This window comes from Heterodontus francisci, chromosome 17 (assembly GCF_036365525.1).
Source record: "Heterodontus francisci isolate sHetFra1 chromosome 17, sHetFra1.hap1, whole genome shotgun sequence".
Taxonomy (NCBI): Eukaryota; Metazoa; Chordata; class Chondrichthyes; order Heterodontiformes; family Heterodontidae; genus Heterodontus; species Heterodontus francisci.
The window spans coordinates 77609379-77632963 of NC_090387.1; the positions used below are offsets into that span (position 1 = coordinate 77609379).

Here is a 23585-nt window from a genome sequence, read left to right on the forward strand (position 1 = left end):
CCTGCATTCCAGTCCTTGTTTCCAGTTCAGTTTTTTTTTAAAACTTACTTTCAAAACATCCATAAAGTTCAACTATTTTCAGGTGTCTCAATGTCCACTGAAATCCTTTTTCAGTTTTTAAAAACACAATCCTAAATTTTAATACAAAAAACTCCTCGTAACATTTCTGCCCTTGGCGAAATGAAACTGCATTTTTGAATGAGTTTCATTACAACACAAAAAAAGTTGAAAACATTTTAAACAAATTTTCACACTCATGCCGCCCATTCACTCTACTTGTGGTTAACACAATTTTGCTTTGTGCCATCTTTACTCGTATAACTCAACAAAGTAAAATTTTCAACAAAGCATCTGCGATTTCCTGAAATATGGGCAATCTTTAGGTACTAAGGCTGTAATAGTAAACTCCATCGGAATGTTCTGGTATTCTAGGTTTTACATTTTTCCACAAAGGTTATTCCAATGAGCCAATGTAACCTTCCAAGCATAACCTTCCAGTTGTTTCATGTGTTCCTTCAAAGTGTCCCTATAGGCCAGCACCTCAACATGGTAAACTGCACAGTTAAGAACACTAGCCACTACTGGGCTCACTAGTCTGAGAAGTTTTTTTGAGTACCCATTAACCTGTGTGCTATCACTTGACACGGGGAAAAACCCATCCAGTGTGACAAAAGGTATTTCTTTAGCTTAGGGTGTTGAAGGAACTTGCCAGTATCCCTTTAACAAATCTGTCTTTGTAAGAAACATGGCACTGGCCACTCTGTCAATAGTGTCTTCCAAGTGAGGAATTGGGTAGACATCTGCCTTTGTTACTGCATTAACTTTTCTGTAGTCTATACAAAGTCTGGTTGACCCATCAGGTTTAGACACTAATACTATTGGCGAACTCCAGCTGCTTTGACTAGATTCAATTAAGTTGCTTTCCAACATGTATTGGATTTATGCTTTTATTTTGGCCTGTTTGTCTGGACTTAAGTGGTAAGGATGCCATTTTATAGGAACGGATTCCCCTACATCCACATGTGGCTAAGGTTGTACGTCCTGGTTTATCCCTATAGCCCCTCTTAAATGCTGTGAGTAGCCTTGTTAGGTCTTCTCATTCTGCATCTAAATATAAAAGCATGGTGTCCAATCTTCCTAGCAATTCAGTATTAGCTAACAGGATAGTCGGAGTTCAATTTGAGAATTGTCTAGGCCTCCTTCGGCTTCATCGTCACTATCCCTTTCATTCTTTACTGTCCCATTACCTGACATACCTGTGCTTGCTTATCCTCCCTGTGATAATATTACTTTAACATATTGATATGACACAGTCAACACTTTCTGGCGATCTGGGGTATCAATCAAATAACTTACCGTACCAATTCTTTTTGACTACTTTATACGGACCACAGTACTGTTTTTTTTAGTGGTTCTCCTGTAAAGATATTAATACTGACACTTCATCCCCTAGTTGAAATGTTCGGGTCTTTGCATGTTTGTCTGCCCATTTTTTCATAGTGATTTGGGATGCTTTAAGGTGTTCCTGTGCCCATTGCAAGCTTTTGTGAGCCTTTCCTGGAACACAGATACATAGTCTAGTACAGAAGATTCATCCCTCTGTTCTAAAAAACCTTTGATTAGTTTTAGAGGACCTCTTATCTCTTGTCCATAAACTAATTCAAAAGGACTAAAACCTGTAGACTCATTTGGTGAATCTCTAATGGCAAATAAAAGAAAGTCTAGCCCTTGGTCCCAATCATGGGGATATTCTTGACAGTATGCCCTAATCATTGTTTTGAGAGTTTGATGGTAGCTTTCTAAAGCTCCCCATGTCTATGGGTGATATGCTGAAGACTTTAACTGTGTTATGTCCAAATTATCCATAAATATGTTAGACATAAAATTAGAACCTTGATCCAATTGAACTTCGATTGGTAATCCATATCTCGTAAAGAATTGGGTTAACTTCTCTTACCTTAGCAGTAATTGTCCTCAAGGGAATGGCCTCTGGAAATCGAGTAGCCGTATCCATGATAGTGAGTATATATTGGTGTCCTGCTTTTGTTTTCAGCAAGGGTCCTCTGCAGTCTACCAACACCCGACTAAATGGTTTCCCAATAACTGGTATGGGAATTAGAGGTGCTGGTTTTATGGCAGGTTGCGGTTTTCCAACAACCTGACACGTATGGCATGTTTTACAAAATTACACCACTTCCTTTGTGATACCTGGCCAGTAATAATGTTGACTTGAACGTGATTTGGTCTTCCGGATCCCCACATATCCTGCTATTGGAATTTCATGCACTATCCTTAATAACTCTCGGTGATACTTAGGTGGTATTGCTACCTATTGAACAACCTTCCATTATTCGTCTACAGGTCTGTGAGGCGGTCTCCATTTCCTCATCAGCACCCCATCTTCAACATAATGGCCTTCTGGGACTCCTTTTGCCTCAGCTTCTGTCAGAGCTGATTGTACCACTTTATTTAATTCTGGATCAGCTTGTTGTGCTGTGATTAGAGAAGATTAGTTAAACGTCTCATTTGGATTATCTAAATCCCCAAGGCAAGTTTCAAATATTCGGCTATCTGTATGTGGTGCCAATTTTACCTCCAACAATGGAACTTGTTTTACCATTGCTTGGGCTACTACACATGAAGGAAATATTCTTGGAACATTTTTCTATTTCTTCACTTGGTTTCTCATTGATTACAGGAGAAACTAATCCTTTTGTTCTGGCCAAATCATTGTCTAGGAGTAGGTCAATTCCATCTACCGGCAAACTATGGACAACTACAGTGACTGTCCAGACATTAGGTCACACTCTAGGTGCGCTCGATACAAAGGTACAGGTATATACTCCCCACCAACACCACTAACTAAAACTTTAGCATTCATTGTGCTTTCTGGAAATGTTCTACCTTTCCCCAGCAAAACACTGGGTTGCTCCTGTATCCCTAAGTATAACTATATAGGTTTGTCTGCCTCACTTGAAGGATAAGGAGTTACTTTTCCTTTTGACAAGAATTCTCTATAACTATAACTTTCAGGCATCTTATTCTCAACCTCTGCATTCACATTGGTTTTTGTATTTGGCTTTACAGCTGCCATCAAAGCTACAGCTTGATCTGCTGTACTCTGTCAGAGCCCCTTTCTGCGTTAGCTTTGTGTACTCCAACAGGTCCCATGGGTTTACTTTGCAATTTCCAGCATTCTGACCAAAGATGTCTCATCTTGTGACAATGATAACACTTCAGCTTGCGGATCTCGCTTCCACCCTCAGCACCTTCCTTTCTGGCCTGAGCAGGGGGATCCTGGGGCTTTCCCAGCTGTCCCTTCTTGTCCCCAACTACTTGCCTTTCTTTCACTCTCCCACCTTCTATCCTTCTCTGAGCTTGTGAATAAGCCCAAACACTTTGTCCATCACCCCCACAAACCAATAAGTGATTTCTGCTGCTTGTTTGGCTCTTGAACCCTTTTAGTTCTCCTCTACATGAGTCTTCACTACTGGAGTGGGTGAATTTTAATACAAAAAAAATTCTCTTAAGTGTTAAGCTGACGGTTAGATGAGGAGGGACGGAAGGAGACTCAAGTGGAACATAAATACCAGCATGAACTAGTTGAACCGAATGGCCTGTTTCTGTGCTGTATAAACTGCGTGGGCAAAGTGTCAGGATCCTGCTTTTACTGTGTACAAGTTGCAATAAACGTTGAAACTGTGATCATAGATCAGTATTGCTTCAGTATTTCATACCCAACAAGTTTCAATATTATGCAGCTGAACCTAGTTGCAGTTATTGCAAATTCTCGCTCCTCATGAGCTTGTCTGAAGTTTCATTCAAAGTCAGGCTATTTAAACTTCGCTGAAGGATGGGAGTTTATCTAATGTGTAGTTGAACTGCAGACAAAGAGAATGGCATATAGACTAGCTGAGCTTGAACTGCAGCTGTGACAACTTGGAGCTTCATCTATCTCCAAGAAAAATTATGAATCAACTTCCTGCTGAGTACTAAAAGTAGCGGGTCATACCTTGCATCATTTTTATCTGGGTTTTTCTAATGGGTTCTGATGTCACTGATCTCAGTCATGGAGACAGTAGAAGCACTGTAATTGGTAGATCAGTATCCAGTGACTCCAATGCTGAGGACATCAGGGTTGCCTGTGGTTCGTTCCCTGCATCACCATCCACCTGCGCCCCCGCTCCATTTTCCTTCCCTTGTTCTCTTGCAGCAGTTAAATAACCTGGCAACCAGGTTCACATGAATAATGTCCACTTGGGAAATGTTTGGAGGGTAACTGGCTTCTGTGAAACTAAACCTGTAAGGAATCGATGCCATCACAGAGAATTTTATATAAGCACTGACTGACATCTACAATTGATTCTTTGTTTTCATGGTTGTCTATTCACAAGAAAGCTATACATGTAGCATATTTAATCAGTTTTATACATTGATCTAGTAGAATTGTTTAATTTGTACATGGTACTTTCAATTGAAGAAAAGGAATGATCTGGTCCAGACACATGTTTGTTGAAACTTGTGCTGTCGAGCATTCTGGTTTTCTGATTGGACTGGACTCTAATTGATCTGGATGAAGTAGGGAAGTTAACCATGAGACAATGATCTTCGCAATTATTTTAATTGATCCCTTAAAAATATCAGCTACAACAATTCTTGACGTCCACCTTTGAAATGGACTTGAGCAAATTTATCTTTTTTACTAAGATTTTTATGGTGTAACTTTATTGGTTTTGTAACTTGGTGAACTTTGAGCAGTGAAGTTGCTTAATGTATGGACTTTTGAGGGAGAGAAAGGAAATAAGATCCTTGAAGATGCACAGTGCTTCTTATTGGGGTGGTGGGAAGGAAAAGAGAATCTTAGTTTTGTTCCAGTGTGCGTGGCATACTTGGTGCTAGTGCCACCCTGTGCACAACTGTCAACTGCAGCTTGACTCTTTAGTGGACAGAATATAGGATTGAACAGATAGTGGGGGTTCTGGTTTACGTGGATGTTTTCTCAAAGGCTTTAATAAATGTGTACCCAATTGGCTTTGATAGTACTATAGTTTTGCAGTTGTTATGACCGAGGCGAGAGGATTGAACTGTTCTATTTCCAGTTCTCCATGGGTCACAACATATACTTAAATTTTTTCCCACTACCCGAAATGGTCAATCATATACTGTTTTTATTCCAGAATAAAACACCGACCAGATATTTTTAATAAAATTATTTTATTATAAAACAAGTCTTAACTAGTAATGAGGTAAAGCATAAATACACAGAATAAAATATTAAAGTTCCCTTCTTACCTTAGCCTCACATGAAAAATAAAGGGATTTTTGTATTTAAAGCTCTATTACAGACAAAAAAAAACACTTGGGCTGAATACTTGCTCATTCTTGAAGCAGCAGATGAGATATGTCGTGTTCCTAAACTGGCATGCAGTTTGGCCTCCGAGTACTCGTAGATGGGTCACTGGGATCTTTTAGAACAGTTCTTTTCAGGCGGAGTCGAGAATGAATTTAGCAGGCTTTTCTTCAACGACGAGATGAGTTGACACAGTGGACCTCTCGGGGTCTTTTAGAGAGGCGCTGGAAAGCTGAGCTGGGTTTTGTCTTCTCTGTCCTTGGAAGATCTCTTTTTTAATATACAGTTCAACCCTAACTCAAAAGAGAAACTGACAACAGGAGGTTATCCTTTTGACCTCCATCAATCTTAACCTGTCACTTCTTTGGACACCTGAAGAAGTTGTTTAAAAGTTCTGTTTACGAAGCTGGAAGTCAGGCAGCTTCCCGGAAAGGCTTGTTTTCCTCAAGACTTCTCGGTGCCCCTTTTTAAAAAAAAAACATTTCCAGGGACTGTGGAGAGAGAAGCAGAGTTAAAATTTCAGGTCTGTGACCTTTAATCAGAACTGGCAAAGGTTAGAAGAGAATTCAGTTTTAAGCAAGTGAAGGGGGTTGGTGGAGGGGTAGTGGGGAAGAGAACAAAAGGGGAAGTGGGTGATAGGGCAGAGGGCAGGAGAGATTAAATAACAAAACTTCTGGGACAAAGGCAAAGAGTGTTGCTTGTGGTGAAGCGCAAAGTATTAGTCCAGAGTGAGTGTTAATAGTGGAATAATGAGCAGCTCTGTCTACATGAAAAACAGGCACATGGTTAAAAAATTAAATATAAAAATATAGGGGGGAGAAAGGCGAGTCATAGTCTGAAGTTATTGAACTCCACGTTCAGTCCGCAAGGCTGCAGAGTGCCTAATCGAAAGATCAGGTGCTGCTCCTCAAGCTTGCGTTGATATTCACTGGAATGCTGGAGCAGGCCAGACAGAAATGTTGGCATGAGAGCAGGGTGGGGTGTTGAAATGGCAAGCAGCCGGAAGCTCAGGGTCATGCTTTCGGACTAAGCGGAGATGTTCTGCAAAGCGGTCACCCAATCTGCGTTTGGTCTTCCCAATATAGAAGCAACCGCATTTTGAGCAGTGAATACAGTATACCAAATTGAAAGTACATGTATATCGCTGCTTCGCCTGGAAGGACTGTTTGGGGCCTTGGATGGTGAGGAGAGAGGAGGTAAAAGGGCAGGTATTACACCACCTGCGATTTCATGGGCATGTGCCAAACACATATTGGATGACGGCTTTGCGGAACACCTCCGCTCGGTTCGAAAGCATGACCCCGAGCTTCCAGTCGTTTGCCATTTCAGTACCACCCCGGCCCGCGCTCATGCCAACATTTCTGTCCTTTGCCTGCTCCAGTACTCTGGTGAACATCAACGCAAGCTTGACGAGCAGCACCTGATCTTTCAATTAGGCACTCTACAGCCTTGCGGACTGAATGTGGAGTTCAATAACTTCAGAGTATGACTCGCCTTTTTTCCCCCTATATTTTTATATTTAATTTTTTAACCATGTGCCTGTTTTTCATGTAGACAGAGCTGCTCATTATTCTGCCATTACCACTCTCTCTGGACTAATGCTTTTGTCTTTCACCACAAGCATTAACGCACTCCTTTTTGCCTTTGTCCCAGGACAGCTTTGTTATTTAATCTCTCCTGCCCTCGGCTCTATTACACACCTCCCCTTTTGTTCTCTTCCCCACCACCACCACCCTCCCCAAGAACCCCCTTCACTTGCTTAAAACCTAATTCTTTTCTAACTTTTACCAGTTCTGATGAAGGGTCACAGACTTGAAACATTAACTCGGTTTCTCTCTCCACAGATGCTGGCAGGCCTGCTGTGTATTTCCAGCACTTTGTTTTTATTTCAGATTTCCAGAATCTGCAGTACTTTGCTTTTATTTCCAGGGACTGTTTTTCAAAGTCAAGTGGCCTTTACATGACCCCTTTGAAAACACCAAAGTTTAACATTTCTTTAATCTTTCAAAAATGATTCCTCAAAAAGTGTATTTAACAAAGCACAGAGGCACTTGTTTAACAGTATAGCATCTTACTCCAATTTTTACAAAATCGATGCAGTGACAACTCATCACCAATAAACGCGATTTAAAAACTGAACTGGGCTTCCTAATGTGAATTGCTTAACTGTTTGCTTCAAACTTTGGTAGATATTTGGACTGCAATAATCAACTGCAGCCATGGTTTATTAACATTACCTTGAGTATGTTCTTGAATTGTAGTTAGGCTGATTTAAGTCTAGAAGAGGCCTCACTGTAGACCTTTTTTTCTTAATGAGTGGGAGATGTCTTTACATAAAATGTGAACATTTCAAGGAGGTTTGTTTTATATACAGCATATATAGGAAATCCTGCTGAACAGAATAGGTAGTTTCATTCATGGTGTGAAATTGGACTTGGAAAGCATTAATTAAACAGAATAAAACTAATTTTAAAAATTGCCTAGGATTCCTATACAAACAGTATACAGAATGTGGCCCTTTTACGGAATGTAACTAACAAATGTAGGATTTGAAACTAATCTTGAAGCAATATGTGTTGGGCACAAACCGGAAATAAAATTCTGCACCTTTTTTTATTATTTCATACAAGTGGTTTTTGACGCTCTTGGAAATGACTATTTTGAGCGACCCCTTTCCACAGGTTACTGCTCATCTCTGGGACCATAGGCACGTAGCTTCATAACAAATGCCCACTGCTCAGCCTGATCATTCACAAGGTGTCAGTGTTGCAGGCTGGACAGAAGTTCCCAGGCTCAGATGTCTCCTAACTGCCATCCAGCAACTACTCTTTTTCAATAAATACTTAAGTTGTAAATATCAATTAACTTTTTACTTGTTTTTACTGTAGATGAAGTTTGATGGAAAAGTCAGGCAGCTACTTGGAGATGAGTTTCAGGACAAGGTTGCTATAGTTACCTAATATATATACACCTAATCATTAGATTCACATGTATGTATCAGCTTTAGTTTGGGACTAGAAAATGATTTTTTTGCATTGCCCATTATAGATACTACAGATGAAACTAATATCCATGTGACATCAAGTCACTTTAACACCCCTGCCTCCACGCCCCCCCCCCCCCCCAGTGCACTTCCATACAATGTGATCTACACTAATGAATGTTGAAGAGCTTGGAAATTCTTTGCTCCAGGGTCTGATTGAGTCCAATACTATAGTGGCTGTTAAACCAACTGAATGTTTGCGGAACATTGTGTTGTGCTACAAGTTGCACAATACAGTAAATTAATGTGATTATATATGGAAGTTTGATTAGTGGTATGTGGAAATATGTGTTCTCTAGTCCAAACTACAGCTTCATGCAACATAGTAGTAGCTGATGCATATAGCTAGTTTTTCCTTCATTTCTAACTTGCTCTTTGCATGGTTCTGTCGTCAATTAGTGCTTAACTTGTCGTTGCTTACCAGTTGAACTATAGTTTGCTTCCCTATTACAATACCTGCTCATCTGAAATTGTCCATTGGCATTCTGATTCTTGGCCTTTGTGATGAGGATAAGCTTTATAAATTTTATTTTAAGCATTATCCATACAAATCCCTGCTCAGTGTTTGTGCCTATTGCTTCTCTGTTTATTGTAACAATTTTATATTCTTGATCTTGATTTTAGTATTTGGGGTATATGCCATGTGAAACCTGTCCTGAGAAATTATTTCCTTGATGTGTTACTAATTCCATTTTCTTTTGACCAACTGCAGGTTCCTTTCCTGTCTCCTCTTGAGGGTGCCATCTATTTGAAACTCCAGTGCCATTTTCACTCCACTGTTGAACATTCAGGATTCCTGGTAACTGTGCTGCTTTTTTTTCTTTTGATGCTATGTAATGTAGGGTGCAGAAGCAATGCAGTGGTAGTTGGTGCACTCAACTTGCATTATTCAGTTACATTGTTGACTAAGCACTTGTACTAATGCAGAGAAAAGTAAAAAGTGTTTGAGAAGAATTCTGATTTTGTTTTTACAGACTATGTTTGAGGATGTGAGTGGGTTTGGTGCATGGCATCGTCGCTGGTTCTTGCTGTCTGGCAACACTTTTTCCTATTGGACTTATCCCAATGAAGAAAAACACAAGGTGAAGTAACAATACGTAACTTCTACACTACTGATTTGTTATAGTATTTATCTAAACTACTTGGACATTTTGCCAAATGTCAAAACTAAGAGCTTGCATTGTAAAACTTTGGGACCACTTGCAAGTTTATAGGCTGAAAGAAAATCTGTTTTGCTGAAAGCCAACTTTTAGAATGCAGGTTCCTGATTTATTCACAACTGCTGCTGTTTATCAAGCTAATTTGACAGTCTGTGTGTTGCCATTAACATCTGCATGCAAAATTAAACTAAGCATAGCTAAGTTTCTAACTTGACTTTTAGCCTTGTCTGTTCTGTAGTTAACTTGTGCTGAAGTGTGGTTCAAAGGTGCCAGCACCACACTAATAACTTGTCTAAATTGAAATGCTGCATAGAGGTCATTGCATTAGAGCATGATCCTGTCCCTACATCTCTGTATCCCAAGATCAATCAGGTGGGCAGTGATCTAGACAGTGTGACGGAAGTTACACCTGACAAATGGAAACATATTAATTTTGTCATATGGAATACTATTTGAACTTTTTACTGGACATTGCACAGAACTTTTTTTTACAAAAGGGTTGGACAGCTGAAACATGGCTGTGCCTTTGCATTCCGAGAGACAGTTGCATAGAGAGACAATGGAAGTGCTCCCTGATCCAATTAGCGAGATGGGCTTTGTCAATAGTGATGATCAAAAGAGATTGAGAGCCATTGTCTGTGTAAGAGCCAGCAGTCCATCTCCCCAACCCCCCACCAACTGTGTCTAGTAAGCTTTGAAGAACCAACAATCCTCCTCTGAAGAGGCTGTTTTAAACAAGAGCTGGTCACATGACTTAACTTAAATCAAGATTTTTACATCCAAACTAAAAACAGTAACTGAATTCCAACTGCTACTCCAAATCCTTCCCCACCCCCACCGCCAATTCTTTCTCTTCCTCTATCTATTTGTGTGTGTATCTCTTATGCATGCTAGTGTGGTTGTCGTCGCATATTTTTAGTAATTTTAACTGCGTTAGTGTTAAGGTTAATAAACTTGCCTATTGTTTAAACATAGGAAAGCCTGTCTGGTTAGTTTAAAATTTTAATTAGAGAGCAGTGAGCAAGGACTTGGGTGAAGCTAAAAACACTGTTTTAAAAGTTAAACCCTGTTACGGCCGAACCCGGAAAGGGGCCAGAGGGGAGCCTGAGACCCCTTCCTCACCTGGTCGGAACAAATTTGGGGGCTAGCATCTGGATTGGGCCCACAGACAAGCAAAAAATTGGAACTGGGAAATCAAATTGATTCCAATCGAAAAGAGAAAAGATTTCAATACAGGTTTTTCTTGCGGTGGTGTTAGTATTCTAGCACACATGTCCCTGACCCAAGCCAGTACGCTTCCAAGCCAGGGTGAAGTAACTTGGGATAAGTTAAAGGCACTATCTATGGAAGTGTTGAGAAATGTGGCTGAGCAATGTGGGATCACTTTCCACACTAAGGCTAGGAAGTCCGAACTCCTAAGACTAGTGGCCAACCATTTTTCCCTTGAATCAGAGGGTTAGAAATAGACTCTGACAGGGTATTGCTAGCAAAGACACAATTGGAACAGAGGAAACTTGAATTAGAAGACTGGGAAAGAGAGCGAGAGAGAAAGAAAGAAATTTCCAGATGGAACAGCAGGAAAGAGAGCTAAGGCAGCTTGAGTTAACTAGTTGGGGATGGCGGGGGGCGCAATAGAGTAACTCCAGTAAAAGCATGGCCAATATGGAGGATAGCAATTCAGGGCTGTATACTGAGATTAAAAAATTTTTCCAATTGATTCCAAGATTCAATGAGGGAGATGTGGAAGCATTTTTTGTATCGTTTGAGAAATTTGCAAGGCAGTTAAAATTGCCGGCTGAAAAGTGGACACAACTGTTGCAAAGTAAGCTCACCGGAAAAGCCCATGAGGTTTATTCCTGTTGCCAGATGAGAGTTTATCAAATTATAAACTGGCAAAAATGCTATCCGCGGGGCATATGAGCTAGTACTGGAAGCCTACTGCCAGAAACTTCGAACCCTCAGGAAACGAGCTGATCAAACTAGCTTGGAGTTTGAGAGAAGTAAGCAACTGGCTTTTGACCAGTGGTTGAGGGCTCTTAAAGTGCAGCCCAGCTGTGAAAATCTGAGGTAATTCTCCTCGAGGAATTTAAAAACATTCTGCCCCTCTCCATAAAGACTTATGTGGAGGTACACAAAGTACATAGAGCGAGGCACGCCACAGTTCTGGCTGATGAGTTTGCTCTAATATACAAGTCGCTTCCCCAAAGGAAAATCTTTCCTAGTCACCCCAAAAATCTGAAAAGGACAAAGGGTGGGAAGATGATAGGAGCCCAACCAGTCCTGGGAGAGAGGGAAAAGCAGGACACTGGGGGCCCTCCTCCAGTCAAAAAGGATAGTGCTGTAAGTAGGAGTGAGACCCAGAGACCTGTGTGCTTCCATTGTAATAAGGCAGGTTATCTGAGCACTGACTGCTGGAAACTACGGGGAAAGCCTGTAGGGTTAATCAGGGCACATCCGCTCAGTGAAGAAGGGACCCTGATGGAAAGCACAGCAGAACAGGCTGTGGCTTTAACTGCAGCAGTAGTAAGGCCCAGAAAACATACTGCTGCAGGTGCAAGAAAATGTAATAGGATCCCTGAAATTTATCAGGATTTTGTATCTGAAGAGAGAGTAACCCCAAGCCCATAGTAATCCTCAGAAATACAAGGCCACCAGATTCCTTTTGCTGGGGAAAGGCCTGACCTTTCCCCCAGCAAGTGCAGTAAATACCAGAATGTTGGTAAATGATATTGGAGGGCAGTATACCTTTTTTTACATCGGGTGCACTTGGAGTGCAAGGGTTTCGGGACTGGTCACCATAGGGATTGTCCCTAGTTTGCCTGTGTACGGATTGATCTCTTGGATCTGGTGGGGGTGAAGGTGGTAGCTCCCCAGTAGTGAAAGAGATCGAAGGAGATCAGACGCAAGGCAGTGAGACAGTCCCCTGTAGTTCCCCATGATGTGTAGTGACTCGGGCCATGACCAAACCAGCTCCCCCAGAGGAGACTGAATTGGAACTGCAGACAGATGACCATGTGGTCTGTCTGTCTGAAACTTTCTTTGGAAAGTGAGGACCCAGGGAATAGATTAAATGGATCGTTCCTAGCTGAGGCTTAGCAAGCCGACCCAGTATTGAGAGAGTTAGCACAGACTGCCCTGACTGAAATTGAAGCAGAGGGAGTCCCTGATTACTACTATCTAAAGAATGAGGTACTGATGAGGAAGTGGAGTTCTTCTCCTCAGACCTGAGGACGGAGTGGACAGTGGTTCACCAGTTAGTGTTGCCGCAGAGAAATATTAAGAATGGCTGTACATGTCGGTATACGAGAAACCAAAGCCCGCGTACGACAGCAGTTTGACTGGCCCAAACTCCATAAGGATGCAGTGGAGTATTGTAGGAGTTGCTACATGTGCCAGGTGGAGGAGAAGCCCCAACCTGCAGTGAAATCTGCACCCCGACTTTCTGTGTCTGCTTTTGGGAAATCCTGTAGCCAAGGGCTGGTGAATTGTAAAGAACCCCTGCCGAAAACCAAAGGGGACAGACGGGCACAGGTCTGGCAAAGAGTTAGAGGGGAAAAAGGGACAAAGAGGACAAGTTAAAGGAGGTCCGGGAGGATTCCCAAATGAAAACTCCTCCCTCTGGTCAGCCAACCCCGAAATGTTTGGAAACATTAGAACCGCCCCCCCCCCCCCCCCCCCCCAAACATCCTCCTGTGTAAATGCAGACATCAGAAGCACCCCTCCAGGATTGCTAACAGCATTTACAGAAACATGCAGGGATAAAATTCCTTGAGGGCAGAGATACCATGAGGATGATGCCTCACCTAGTTGAAGTGCCGCAGGGGAGTGCAGTGGAATTTGTATAAATACCTGTAAGCAGGAGTGTTCCAGAGAACAGAGGGAAAATTACCAAAGCATCCTCCCCAGTAGTCAAGAGAAAAGGGAACCAACTTTACCCTAAAGTGAAAAGCACTTGAATGGCTCACCAGAGCACTGAAAGTGAGTTCAGAGTGGATCTACCCACTGCCGACTCACATAATCAGAGCTCGAGCCCAGAGCTAATCCCCCTGCAGACTCCAACAGGAACAAAGGCACCCTAGACATCATGGAAATGTGCAAACCTCCCCAAAAATCACATGTTTATTAGGATGCCCATTCCCAATGTATTGCAGGCTGATAGTGAGGAAACTTTAAACCCTTTGGGCAACACATAATTATATCAGACCCGCCTTAGAACAAAGGGGCAGTTCAAAGCAGCACTGCTACAAAGAAAGACAGGCTGAAACAATTTTAAATTCTGAATGAGAGAAATGCATCTGCGTTTTACTTTTTCTTCTAATTTATAATGAAATGATCCCCCTAATGTCGCATTTCATTCGACGAGAGGTGGCGGTGTGATGGAAACCGCACCTGCCAAATAGAAACATTAATTTTGTCATATGGAACACTACTTGAACTTTTTAACTGGACATTGCACAGAACTTGTTTAAAAAAAGTAGGACAACTAAAACATGGCTGCACATTTGCATTCTGAGACAGTTGCATAGAGATACAATGGGAGTGCTCCCTGATTCAATTAACGAGATGGCTTTTGTCAGTAGTGATGATCAGAAGAGATTGAGAGCCATTGTCTAAGAGCCAGCACTCCATCCCTACCTCCCTCCCTCCCCCAACCCCCACAGAGTGTGTCTAGTAAGCTTTGAAGAATCAACAATCTTCCTCTGAAGAGGCTGTTTCAAACCAAGAGCATGACTTACCTGTTGGCCAGACTGGGAACTGTTGAATTGTGCCTCGGAGGTTTAGGGAGACTGCAATTAAACTTCAAGAAGAAAGCACCGCGCTCTCCCTGTCTCTATCTCTCTGGCAAAGTTTCAGGGACCCATGGAAGCATCTCGAGACAGAGGACCCCCTGCAGCCTTCTGGTACCAGCAAAACAAGTTGAAATTGTGTACTGGGCCCTGGTGAGAACTGCAAGACTTAACTACAATCAATGTCTTTACATCCAAACTAAAAACAATAACTGAATTCCATCTACTACCCCAAACCCTCCCCCTTTAATTCTATCTCCTCTTCTGTATCTATTTGTATGTGTTTATCGCATATGCATGCTAGCGTGGTTGTCGCGTATTTTTAGTAATTTTAACTGAGTTAGAGGGTTACGGTTAACAAACTTTCCTCTTTCTTGTTTAAACTTAAGAAAACCTGTCTGATTATAATTGTAAATGAAGCAGAGAGCAGTGGTGAAGCTAAAAACAGTTTTAAAAGTCAAACCGTGTTATGGCCGAACCAGGAAAGCGGCCAGAGGGGAACTTGAGACCCCGTCCTTACCTGGTCGTAACAACAGGAACCCTAGCAGGTGATTTGGCTTTTGCGTCCAGGGACCCTGAATCTAATTGTAGATTCTCTGTCCTAGCTGATATTAATTAATGCTACACATCCCTAATGATTCAATTAGGGATTTACCACAGTTGTATGGGTTAGTGGAACAGCATGCAATATATTTAGAAGTTGAGGAAATCTCCTGTACATTACACAAAAAATGCTAGTGTTGATCAAGTTATTGATGTACCTTGAGAAATTATAATTGGTTCAAGGTTTGCCTTTGCGTTAAGGCTTCTTCTTAAAGTCCTAATGGGTTATTGCTTCGTAATGCAGTGCAGACTGTTTAATCTTTGACTGGGGTCCCAGCTCAAATATATAAAGTATAAATTGTGTAGTATGCATGGTATAATTCAGTTTTTGTTTTTGAAAAACCAGTTGTGTATCTGGGTTGTGACTTTTTTAGAAACTTGTACTAAGGCATTAGCTCACTTCGTTTTTGTCCAGAAACCTATTGGTTGTATTGACTTGGCCAGCTGCACCAAGGAGAAGATTGAACCTGCCAACCGTGAGTTCTGTTCCCGGCCCAAAACATTTGAGCTGATTACCGTACGGCCACAGTGCGAAGATGATCGTGACTCACTCATTGTTCAGTGTAGAGAAAAACTGTGCTTTACCAAGTAAGTCCTGTTGACCTCTGGTCCTATTTTTAATTGATGTGAACATGTAGATTATGCTTAATTATTTTAAAGTGAACCTATGTGTTTCTTGTATGTTTCTCCCTTCCTCTCCTTCACCAGAAGAAACTCCTGCTGCTTTCAAGCCCCTGTCCTTCTAAATTGATCTGGTAATTTTGTGGAGAAGTTACGCTGTTGACCAAGTTGGCATCCCTTCCAATTTTCTGAACTCTTCAAGCACTGATTCCCTGGAGGCTCTGTAAACGGTGCAGTGCTTCATTAGACCTCTTCCATTGGTATCTGATTCTGAACTTCAACTCCATAGTGTTTTCACTTAATGGAAGAAAGAAGAGTTGTATTTCTAATACCTTGTGTCTAAAATATCTGTGAATTACTTTTGTTGGCGTTGGTCTGCTTGGCACAATTGGTAGCACTCTCGCCTCTGAGTCAGAGGATGTGGGTTTAGACGCCACTACAGGACTTGAGTACCTAATGTAGGCTGACTGTGCAGTACAGCAGGGGGCTGCATTGTCAAAGTTCTACCTGTCAGATAAGATGTTAAACCAAGGCTTCATCTGCTTGCTCAGGTGGATGTAAAAGACCCATGGTATTACTTGGAGTTCCCTGTGTGTCCCAGGAAAACTTTTGTTTCTCAACCTACACCACAAAAAAATTCTTTTGGGAACTTTTGTGCGTGAAATTGACTGCTACATTTATCTGCAAAACAAGTGACACATTTCAAAAAGTAATCCATTGGCGCTGAAGTGCTTTGGGACATTCGAGACATTTTGACTGAAAAGTGTGATTATTAATCCAACTTCCTTATATTTACTTGGAAATGCTGTTGTGTAGCCGAATGCTGTAGTCATTCTATGTGCTGGTCATTCAGCTTATTGGATCTTAGTTTTTTTTGGTGGTTATGGGACGGTCCATTTGACTGAGACAGAAGGATCGTTTGCACTTTGCGCAAGCTTTTATGCTCTGGTCCTGGAGTAGGGTTTCAATACATAACCTTCAAAGCCAAATTGAGCCAATCTGACCCTTCTACTAAAGCAAGATGGCGCAGATGCTGGAAATCAGAAATAAGACAGAAAACATTGACACTCAGCAGGCTCGGCAGCAGTTGTAGATGGAGCAACATTGGTCATTGACCTGAAATGATAACTTTAATCAAAACGGAGCAAAAATTGCAGATGACTCCCTTTACTATTGCTTTTTCTTAATCTTGTACATCGTGTGCATTTATTTATTGTGGATTTTTTTAATGCATCAGGATATTTCATCAAATGAATGTTGGGGAGACTAGAGAAGCTGGAATTGTTCTCCGACCTAGAAAGGAACAAAGATAAATTTAGTGTTCAAAGTTAAGGTTTTGATAGAGTAATGAGGTGAAATTGTTTCTGGGGGTGAGTCAGTAACCAGAGGACTCAAATTTAAATAATTGGCAAAAGAACTAGGGGAGAGATGAGATGTTTTTGTACAGTGCGTTATGGTGAGCTAGCATGTAATACCTGAGAGGAGCAGAAGCAGATTCAACAGTAATTTTCAATGGAGAATTGGATAAATACTTGAAAAAATTTGCAAAACTATGGGCAAGCAGAAATTGAGTGGGACTATTTAGAGATTCAAAGAGGCAGCACAGGCATGATGTACTGAATGGCCTCTTTGTGTTATGATTCTATGAAATAAATGTTTGTGGGTATTATGCAGGCTTACAGTAATAGTTTATTTTCCTTTCATATCCAAGCATGCTTTTGTCCAGGAGCAGAAATAGTTCAGACAGGAGTCATACCTTTCCCTTCATAACTTTAACATTGCAGCCACAGCAAAAGTTTGTGAAACCACCATTTTCCCCACTTGTTTCACTGACCTTCAGTACCTTTTTTTGTGACCAGAAACAACTTCATCTCAAAACCTTAACTTTGAACACTAAATTTCTCCTTGTCCTTTTCTGGTCGGAGGAGAACAATTCTAGCTTCTAGTCTCTCTAACATTCATTTGATATATCCTGATACTTTTTTAAAAATCCAATGTAGATCAGGTAAGTTGCCACAAAATTCCAAGTATCACTCAAGTTAATCCAAATTGAGCACCTACCAAGTGAATGCATGCATATTGTAAAAAACAAAACCTGTTTATCCTTGAATAAAATTCCAGTGGCCAAGTGTTGACAGCTGTTGCTGTACCATTTGAAGATACATAGCAATAAACAACACAAAGTTGTGGGGTGTCATTGATGGACAGTAAAATCTATATTGAAGCATGAGCCTCAGGTACTTGTATGAACAATTAAATAGTTCTATCATGGCTAGAATTGCAAATGAAAAATTAAGATTTCAGTATAGATGAAGTAGGTAGCAATAACGCAACTGTTAATCTGATACTTGTGAATTCTTTTATAGGAACTGGCTGTCAGCTGACACAAAAGAAGAGAGAAACCTGTGGATGGAGAAACTTAACCAGGTTCTGATCAATCTAGGAACATGGCAACTGACACAACACTCCTCTGTGTCCAAGGATGGAATCTGAAACTGGCTTTGTGGTGGTCCATCTTGTCAGAGCAGCTTCTCACCACATTAAGTGCCTCACTAGTAATTTGCCTACATTATAAACCACTTTGAATTATTTAATTGCTGCTAAGAAAACCCTTGCTAACCAAGATTGATCCAAAGAATAAAGTAAAGAGGGATCAAATGCATTTTGTGAACTTAATTCTTCCCTTTCTCCTTCTCCCTCACCCCACTATTTTCTCTCCTCCCTGAAAGTGTTGACTTGTGTTTACAGTATCCACTGCACAGCCCATGATATTCTACTTTTTAATGGGAAGCTGGCTGTCTTTGTCTCCCACTGTCCTAGCCAAAATCTGCTAATACAAATTGGGGTCCCATCCTAGGATATTCCTGGTATCCACAATGGGAAACTCATTTGTTTCTATGGTGGTAAGTTCACTCTAGTCTGGACTGATCTAGTCACTGTTTTGATTAACTCTGAACGACTTCTTTGAGGATACGGCTTGCAATTGGAGTTGGAACTTGTGTTGGCATTTTGCTGCAAGTGCCCAAAAAGTGGTCTTGCTCCACTGCTGCCATGGTTTCGTGAGTCGGAGAAGGGAAAGGAGAAAAGAGTTCAATGTCAATATAATCACCCTTTACTAAGGCAGATTTTTTTGCACCTTTCTCAGTGTAAGATTACAAAGGACTAGTCTTGCACATTATCTAGAGTACTATAAATATTGATGGTCTTTGTGTAATGAACTCCTGTGATCTATTTCTACCCTGTCACTATAACTTGCATCATTTTAACTGTCCTTTTCTACTCACAGTTTTACTTCAAGTAAAGAATAAATATTTAGATAATTCTGTTTGTGTGTTTTCCCTTTTTAAAGCCTAGTTTTAACTTCCACTTTGCATTTTTCAGAAACTCTTGCATTTACTGCTGGCCTAGCACAGGGTCAAGAGCTTTTGGTCATGAAAATCCATTCTGGGAGCATGTGATAATTGGTGATGCTGATGACTTTTTTTGAGACTGATGAATCCAGATTTCAAAAACCTCAACACTGGCTGAAATTCAGATGTTCAGACACAATCCAATTCTGCCATTTAGGCAATCTTCAGTGGAAAAAATTTTACTTGATGCCAAAACAAGAATCATACTTGCATTTATAGTGTAAATCGTTGCTTTCCAAGGCACTTCACAATCAAATATTGTTTGTGTGTAGTGGTTGACTGCATTGTTTGCCTAAGTAATCTACTGTAGTAACTTCTGTCAGCCAGCAATGAGGTGAATGTTCTTGATACTGGGTGAGTGAGGGATCTTGAACAGATCCCTACTCTTCATATAATGCTATGTGATCTTTAGTGTTCACCTAAACAGTCAGAGACACTGCAGCACTCCCTTGAGTATTACCCTGATTGGGTGGTAGGCCTTAAAACTCTTACCTCATCAAGGGCTAGGAGTGCTGTGTCCTGAACCAAGCTGATATGATTGACCCTGCTGCTGTGCACTGAGGTGAAGGCTAGCCACTATAACAAGGGCAGGAGTGCTCCACATGTGACTTAATGTAGTTTGGTTAGTCAGGCAGAAGCCTCCAACTTGTGACAGATTCTTTGAATATCTTAACTCAAAGAAAATATGGCCCCATATTTTGAACCCCAGAAGTTGACAGGACAGAAAAAGGTAATGTGGCTGAGCTCCAGAGCAGTGGGTATTTGGAGTCAATCCCCTGGCTCTGATCGCAATACAAACTACACAACAACTTTAAGATGAGGCTGATATTGCTGGAGGTTTCACAATACATATAAATCCATATTCATTCTTTTGCAATTGTGCTATCACTTGTCAATCTCCCAACCACTTCACATTCAGGGCATTGCTTTTTGAAGTACGGTTACCTTTCTGTAGATGAAGAGGGTAAAGGACTGGTCGAGACCCGAGCCCAACCCGGCCCGACCATCAGTTGACTTGCCTTCCGTTTTTCACTTTGTTCATTACCTGCACCAGCTTAAAATAACTAGCAAAACCACTGTTTAAAGTCCAAAATGTAAATTAACACAAGTCACTTACCTGAGGTTGTGATAGAGCATGTCTTCTGATACCCGACCCGAATGCTGGACCCTGCCGTGCGACCCGAACCCAACTCGTGTCATCGGATCCTGTCAGGTAGCAGCCCTTTAGAAGAGGGTAGTTAGTCACTTTGTATCCAGCAATATCTCAAACAGAAATAACGTAGCTGATCAGTTGAACAATTTTTGGTGATGTTTAAAGCAAGGTGGGTTGTGGCCAGGTTGCTGGGGAACTCTGCTGTTGCATTTCGGGGGTGGGGGAGAAAGAGTCTAAAACCCAGACTGCATAGATCAGCTGGCATTTTCTGTGAGCCAGAACTGCTTTGAGTGCAAAATTTCTGGATTATCATAGCTGTAGGCCAAGCAGTGAATTCTTCTACCATATGACTTTGCTGGAAATAACATAACCTCATACTGGTGGAAAATGTTCCACTGCCTGGCGATCATATTCAGACTAAAAGCATCAATTAAACTTAAAGGAAGCAAATCAGATAAAAAATAGTAATGAAATATTGAATTATCTGCAAGTTCTTTGAAAACTGACAACAAAATAAGTCCTTTTTGAGCTTTTAGTACAAATGCATATTGCTCCACCATCGTGGTACTCACATGCAAATAAACACAAATAGCTGAACAAACTGATGTAAGCTTCTCAAGTTCGCAAAGTGAACTGTCTGACTATGTAATGGCTAATCAAAAATTGGAACAAACCTGAACAGCCTATCCTATTAATGAAAAGCTAGTATCAGTATTGGTGACTGTGAAACTACTGGATTGTCATTTTAAAACCCTGGCTCACTGATCTCCATTTAGGAGAGGAAAAAGGGAGAAGGTGGGAGTGGAGGAGCCTCAGTCCTTGCAATTGAGCAACAAGTTTGAGGTTCTTGCAGCTTGTATAGAGCTTCCACGGTCCTCCCTATTTCCTCATCTGCGTGCAGTCTTGGAAACATCATTCAAAGACATGAGGTGAAGTACACTGGTGATGCTCAGCTCTACCTCTCTTGATTAAAGTGCGTTTTTTTTTAATTAGTGTAAATTTATTAAAGGACTTTAGATTGTATTGGGTAGTTTTGGAGTAGAACAAGGGCCCTACTGTAATTAGTATTTTTTTTATAGGGGATAACAAAGTAATCTAAAGGTAAGTCATGGCAGGAGAGTTCGCACCCGTGATGTGCTCCTCCTGCGCCATGTGGAAAATCAGGGACGCTTCCAGTGTCCCTGACTGCCATGTGTATCCATCTGCAGCTACTGGCTACCCGCATTACAGAGCTGGAGCTGTGGGTGGATTCACTGTGGAGCATCTGTGATGCTGAGGACGTTGTGGATAGTATGCTTCGCGAGGTCGTCACACCGAAGGTATTGGCTGCATAGGCAGAAAAGGGATGGGTGACCACCAGGCGGAGTAGTAGGTGCAGGCAGGTTGTGCAGGAGTCTCCTGTGGCCATCCCCATCTCAAACAGTTATATCACTTTGAATACTGTTAGGGGTGGGGGGGGGAATGACCTCCCAGTGGAAAGCAGCAACAGCCAAGTTTGCGGCACCATGGATGGCTCTACTGCACAACAGGAGAGGAAAAAAACTGGAAGAGCCATAGTGATAGGAGATTCAATTGTAAGGGGAACAGGCAGGCGTTTCTGTGGCTGCAAATGAGACTTCAGGCTGATATGTTGCCTCCCTGGTGCTAGGGTCATGGATGTCTCAGAGCAGCTTCAGGACATTCTGAAGGGGGAGGGTGAACAGCCAGTGGTTGTGGTAGTGTCGGTACCGACAACATAGGTAGAAAAAGGGATGAGTTACTGCAAGATGAATTTAAGGAGTTAGGAGCTAAATTTAAAAAGCAGGACCTCAAAGGTAGTAATCTCAGGATTACTTCTTGTGCCACATGTTAGCGAGTATAGGAACAGGAGAATAGACCAGATGAATGCGTGGCTGGAGAAATGGTGCAGGAGGGAGGGATTTAGATTCGTGGGATATCGGGACCGGTTCTGGGGAAGGTGGGACCTGTACAGGCGGGATGGGTTACACCCAGGCAGGACCGGGACCAATGTCCTTGCGTTTGCTAGTGCTGTTGGGAGGATTTAAACTAGGGGGATGGGAACCTCAGCGGGGAGACTGAGGAGGAGGAAACAAGGATAGAAATGAAAGACAGGAAACAAAAAGGCAAAAGTGGAAGGCATAGAAATCAAGGGCATGAAACAAATAGGGCCATAGTGCGAAATAATGCTAAGATGACTAAGAATGTTAAGACAAGCCTAAAGCCATTGTGTCTCAATGCGCAGAGTATTTGCAATAAGATAGGCAAGTTAACCACACAAATAGATGTAAATGGATACAATATAGTTGTGATTACGGAGACATGGCTGCAGGGTGACCAAGGATGGGAACTGAACATTCAGGGATATTCGATATTTAGGAAGGACTGGCAAAAAAAGGAAAGGAGGTGGAGTAGCATTGTTCATAAAAGAGGAAATCAATACAATAGTGAGGAAGGATATTAGCTCAAAGAATCCTCATGTGGCATCTGTATGTGTGGAGCTAAGAAACACCAAGGGGTCGAAAACATTGGGGGTTGTACATAGACCCTCAAACACCAGTGGTGATGTAAGGATGGCATTAAAGGATGCAACTGTAATTATGGGTGACTTTCATCTACATATAGATTGGGCAAACCAAATTAGCAATAATACTGTAGAGGAGGAATTCCTGGAGTGTGTACGTGATGGTTTTTTGGACCAATACGTTGAGGAACCAACTAAAGAACAGGCCATCCTAGACTGTGTATTGTGTAATCAGAAAGGATTAGTTAAAAGTCTTGTTGGGTGGGATCCCTTGTGGAAGAGTGACCATAACATGATAAAATTCTTCATTAAGATGGAGAGTCAGAGAGTTGATTCCAAGACTCTGGACCTGAATCTAAATAAAGGAAACTATGAAGGTATGAGGCGCGAGTTGGCTATGATAGTTTGGGAAACGTTACTTATAGGGTTGACAGTGGATAGGCAATAGCTAGCATTTAAAGAGCACATGGATGAATTATAACAATTGTTCATTCCTGTCTGGCACAAAAATAAAACAGAAAGGGTGGCTCAACCGTGACTTACAAAAGAAATTAGGGATAGTATTCGATTCAAGGAGGAGAAATATAAAATGGCCAGAACAAGCAGCAAACCTGAGGATTGGGAGCAGTTTAGAATTCAGCAAAGGAGGACAAAGGGATTGATTAAGAAGGGGAAAATAGAGTATGAGAGTAAGCTTGCAGAGAATATAAAAACTGACTGTAAAAGTTTCTATAGACATGTGAAGAGAAAAAGATTAGTGAAGACAAATGTGGGTCCCTTACAGTCAGAAATGGGGGAATTTATAATGGGAAACAAAAATGGCAGACCAATTAAATACATAATTTGGTTCTGTCTTCACAATGGAGGACACAAATTACCTCCCAGAAATGTTGGGAAACATAGGGTCTAGTGAGAAGGAGGAACTGTATGAAATCAG

At 41.4% G+C, this 23585-nt stretch overlaps 1 protein-coding gene across 10 annotated transcripts in view; it reads left to right on the top strand.

Moving 5' to 3' along the window:
- Positions 1-18670, top strand: part of LOC137379085 (anillin-like) — a 94069-nt gene extending 75399 nt beyond the window's left edge. For 9 of the 10 annotated variants that reach the window (XM_068049733.1, XM_068049730.1, XM_068049739.1 and 6 more), the window contains 5 exons: positions 8239-8292; positions 9106-9192; positions 9368-9475; positions 15359-15531; positions 17931-18670. In XM_068049733.1, the coding sequence (XP_067905834.1) occupies positions 8239-8292; positions 9106-9192; positions 9368-9475; positions 15359-15531; positions 17931-18057 (549 nt within the window). In that variant the 3' untranslated portion in view covers positions 18058-18670. The remainder of the gene's footprint in view (positions 1-8238; positions 8293-9105; positions 9193-9367; positions 9476-15358; positions 15532-17930) is intronic. The other variant, XM_068049737.1, reaches the window with a different exon arrangement.
- Positions 18671-23585: the final 4915 nt, after the last annotated feature.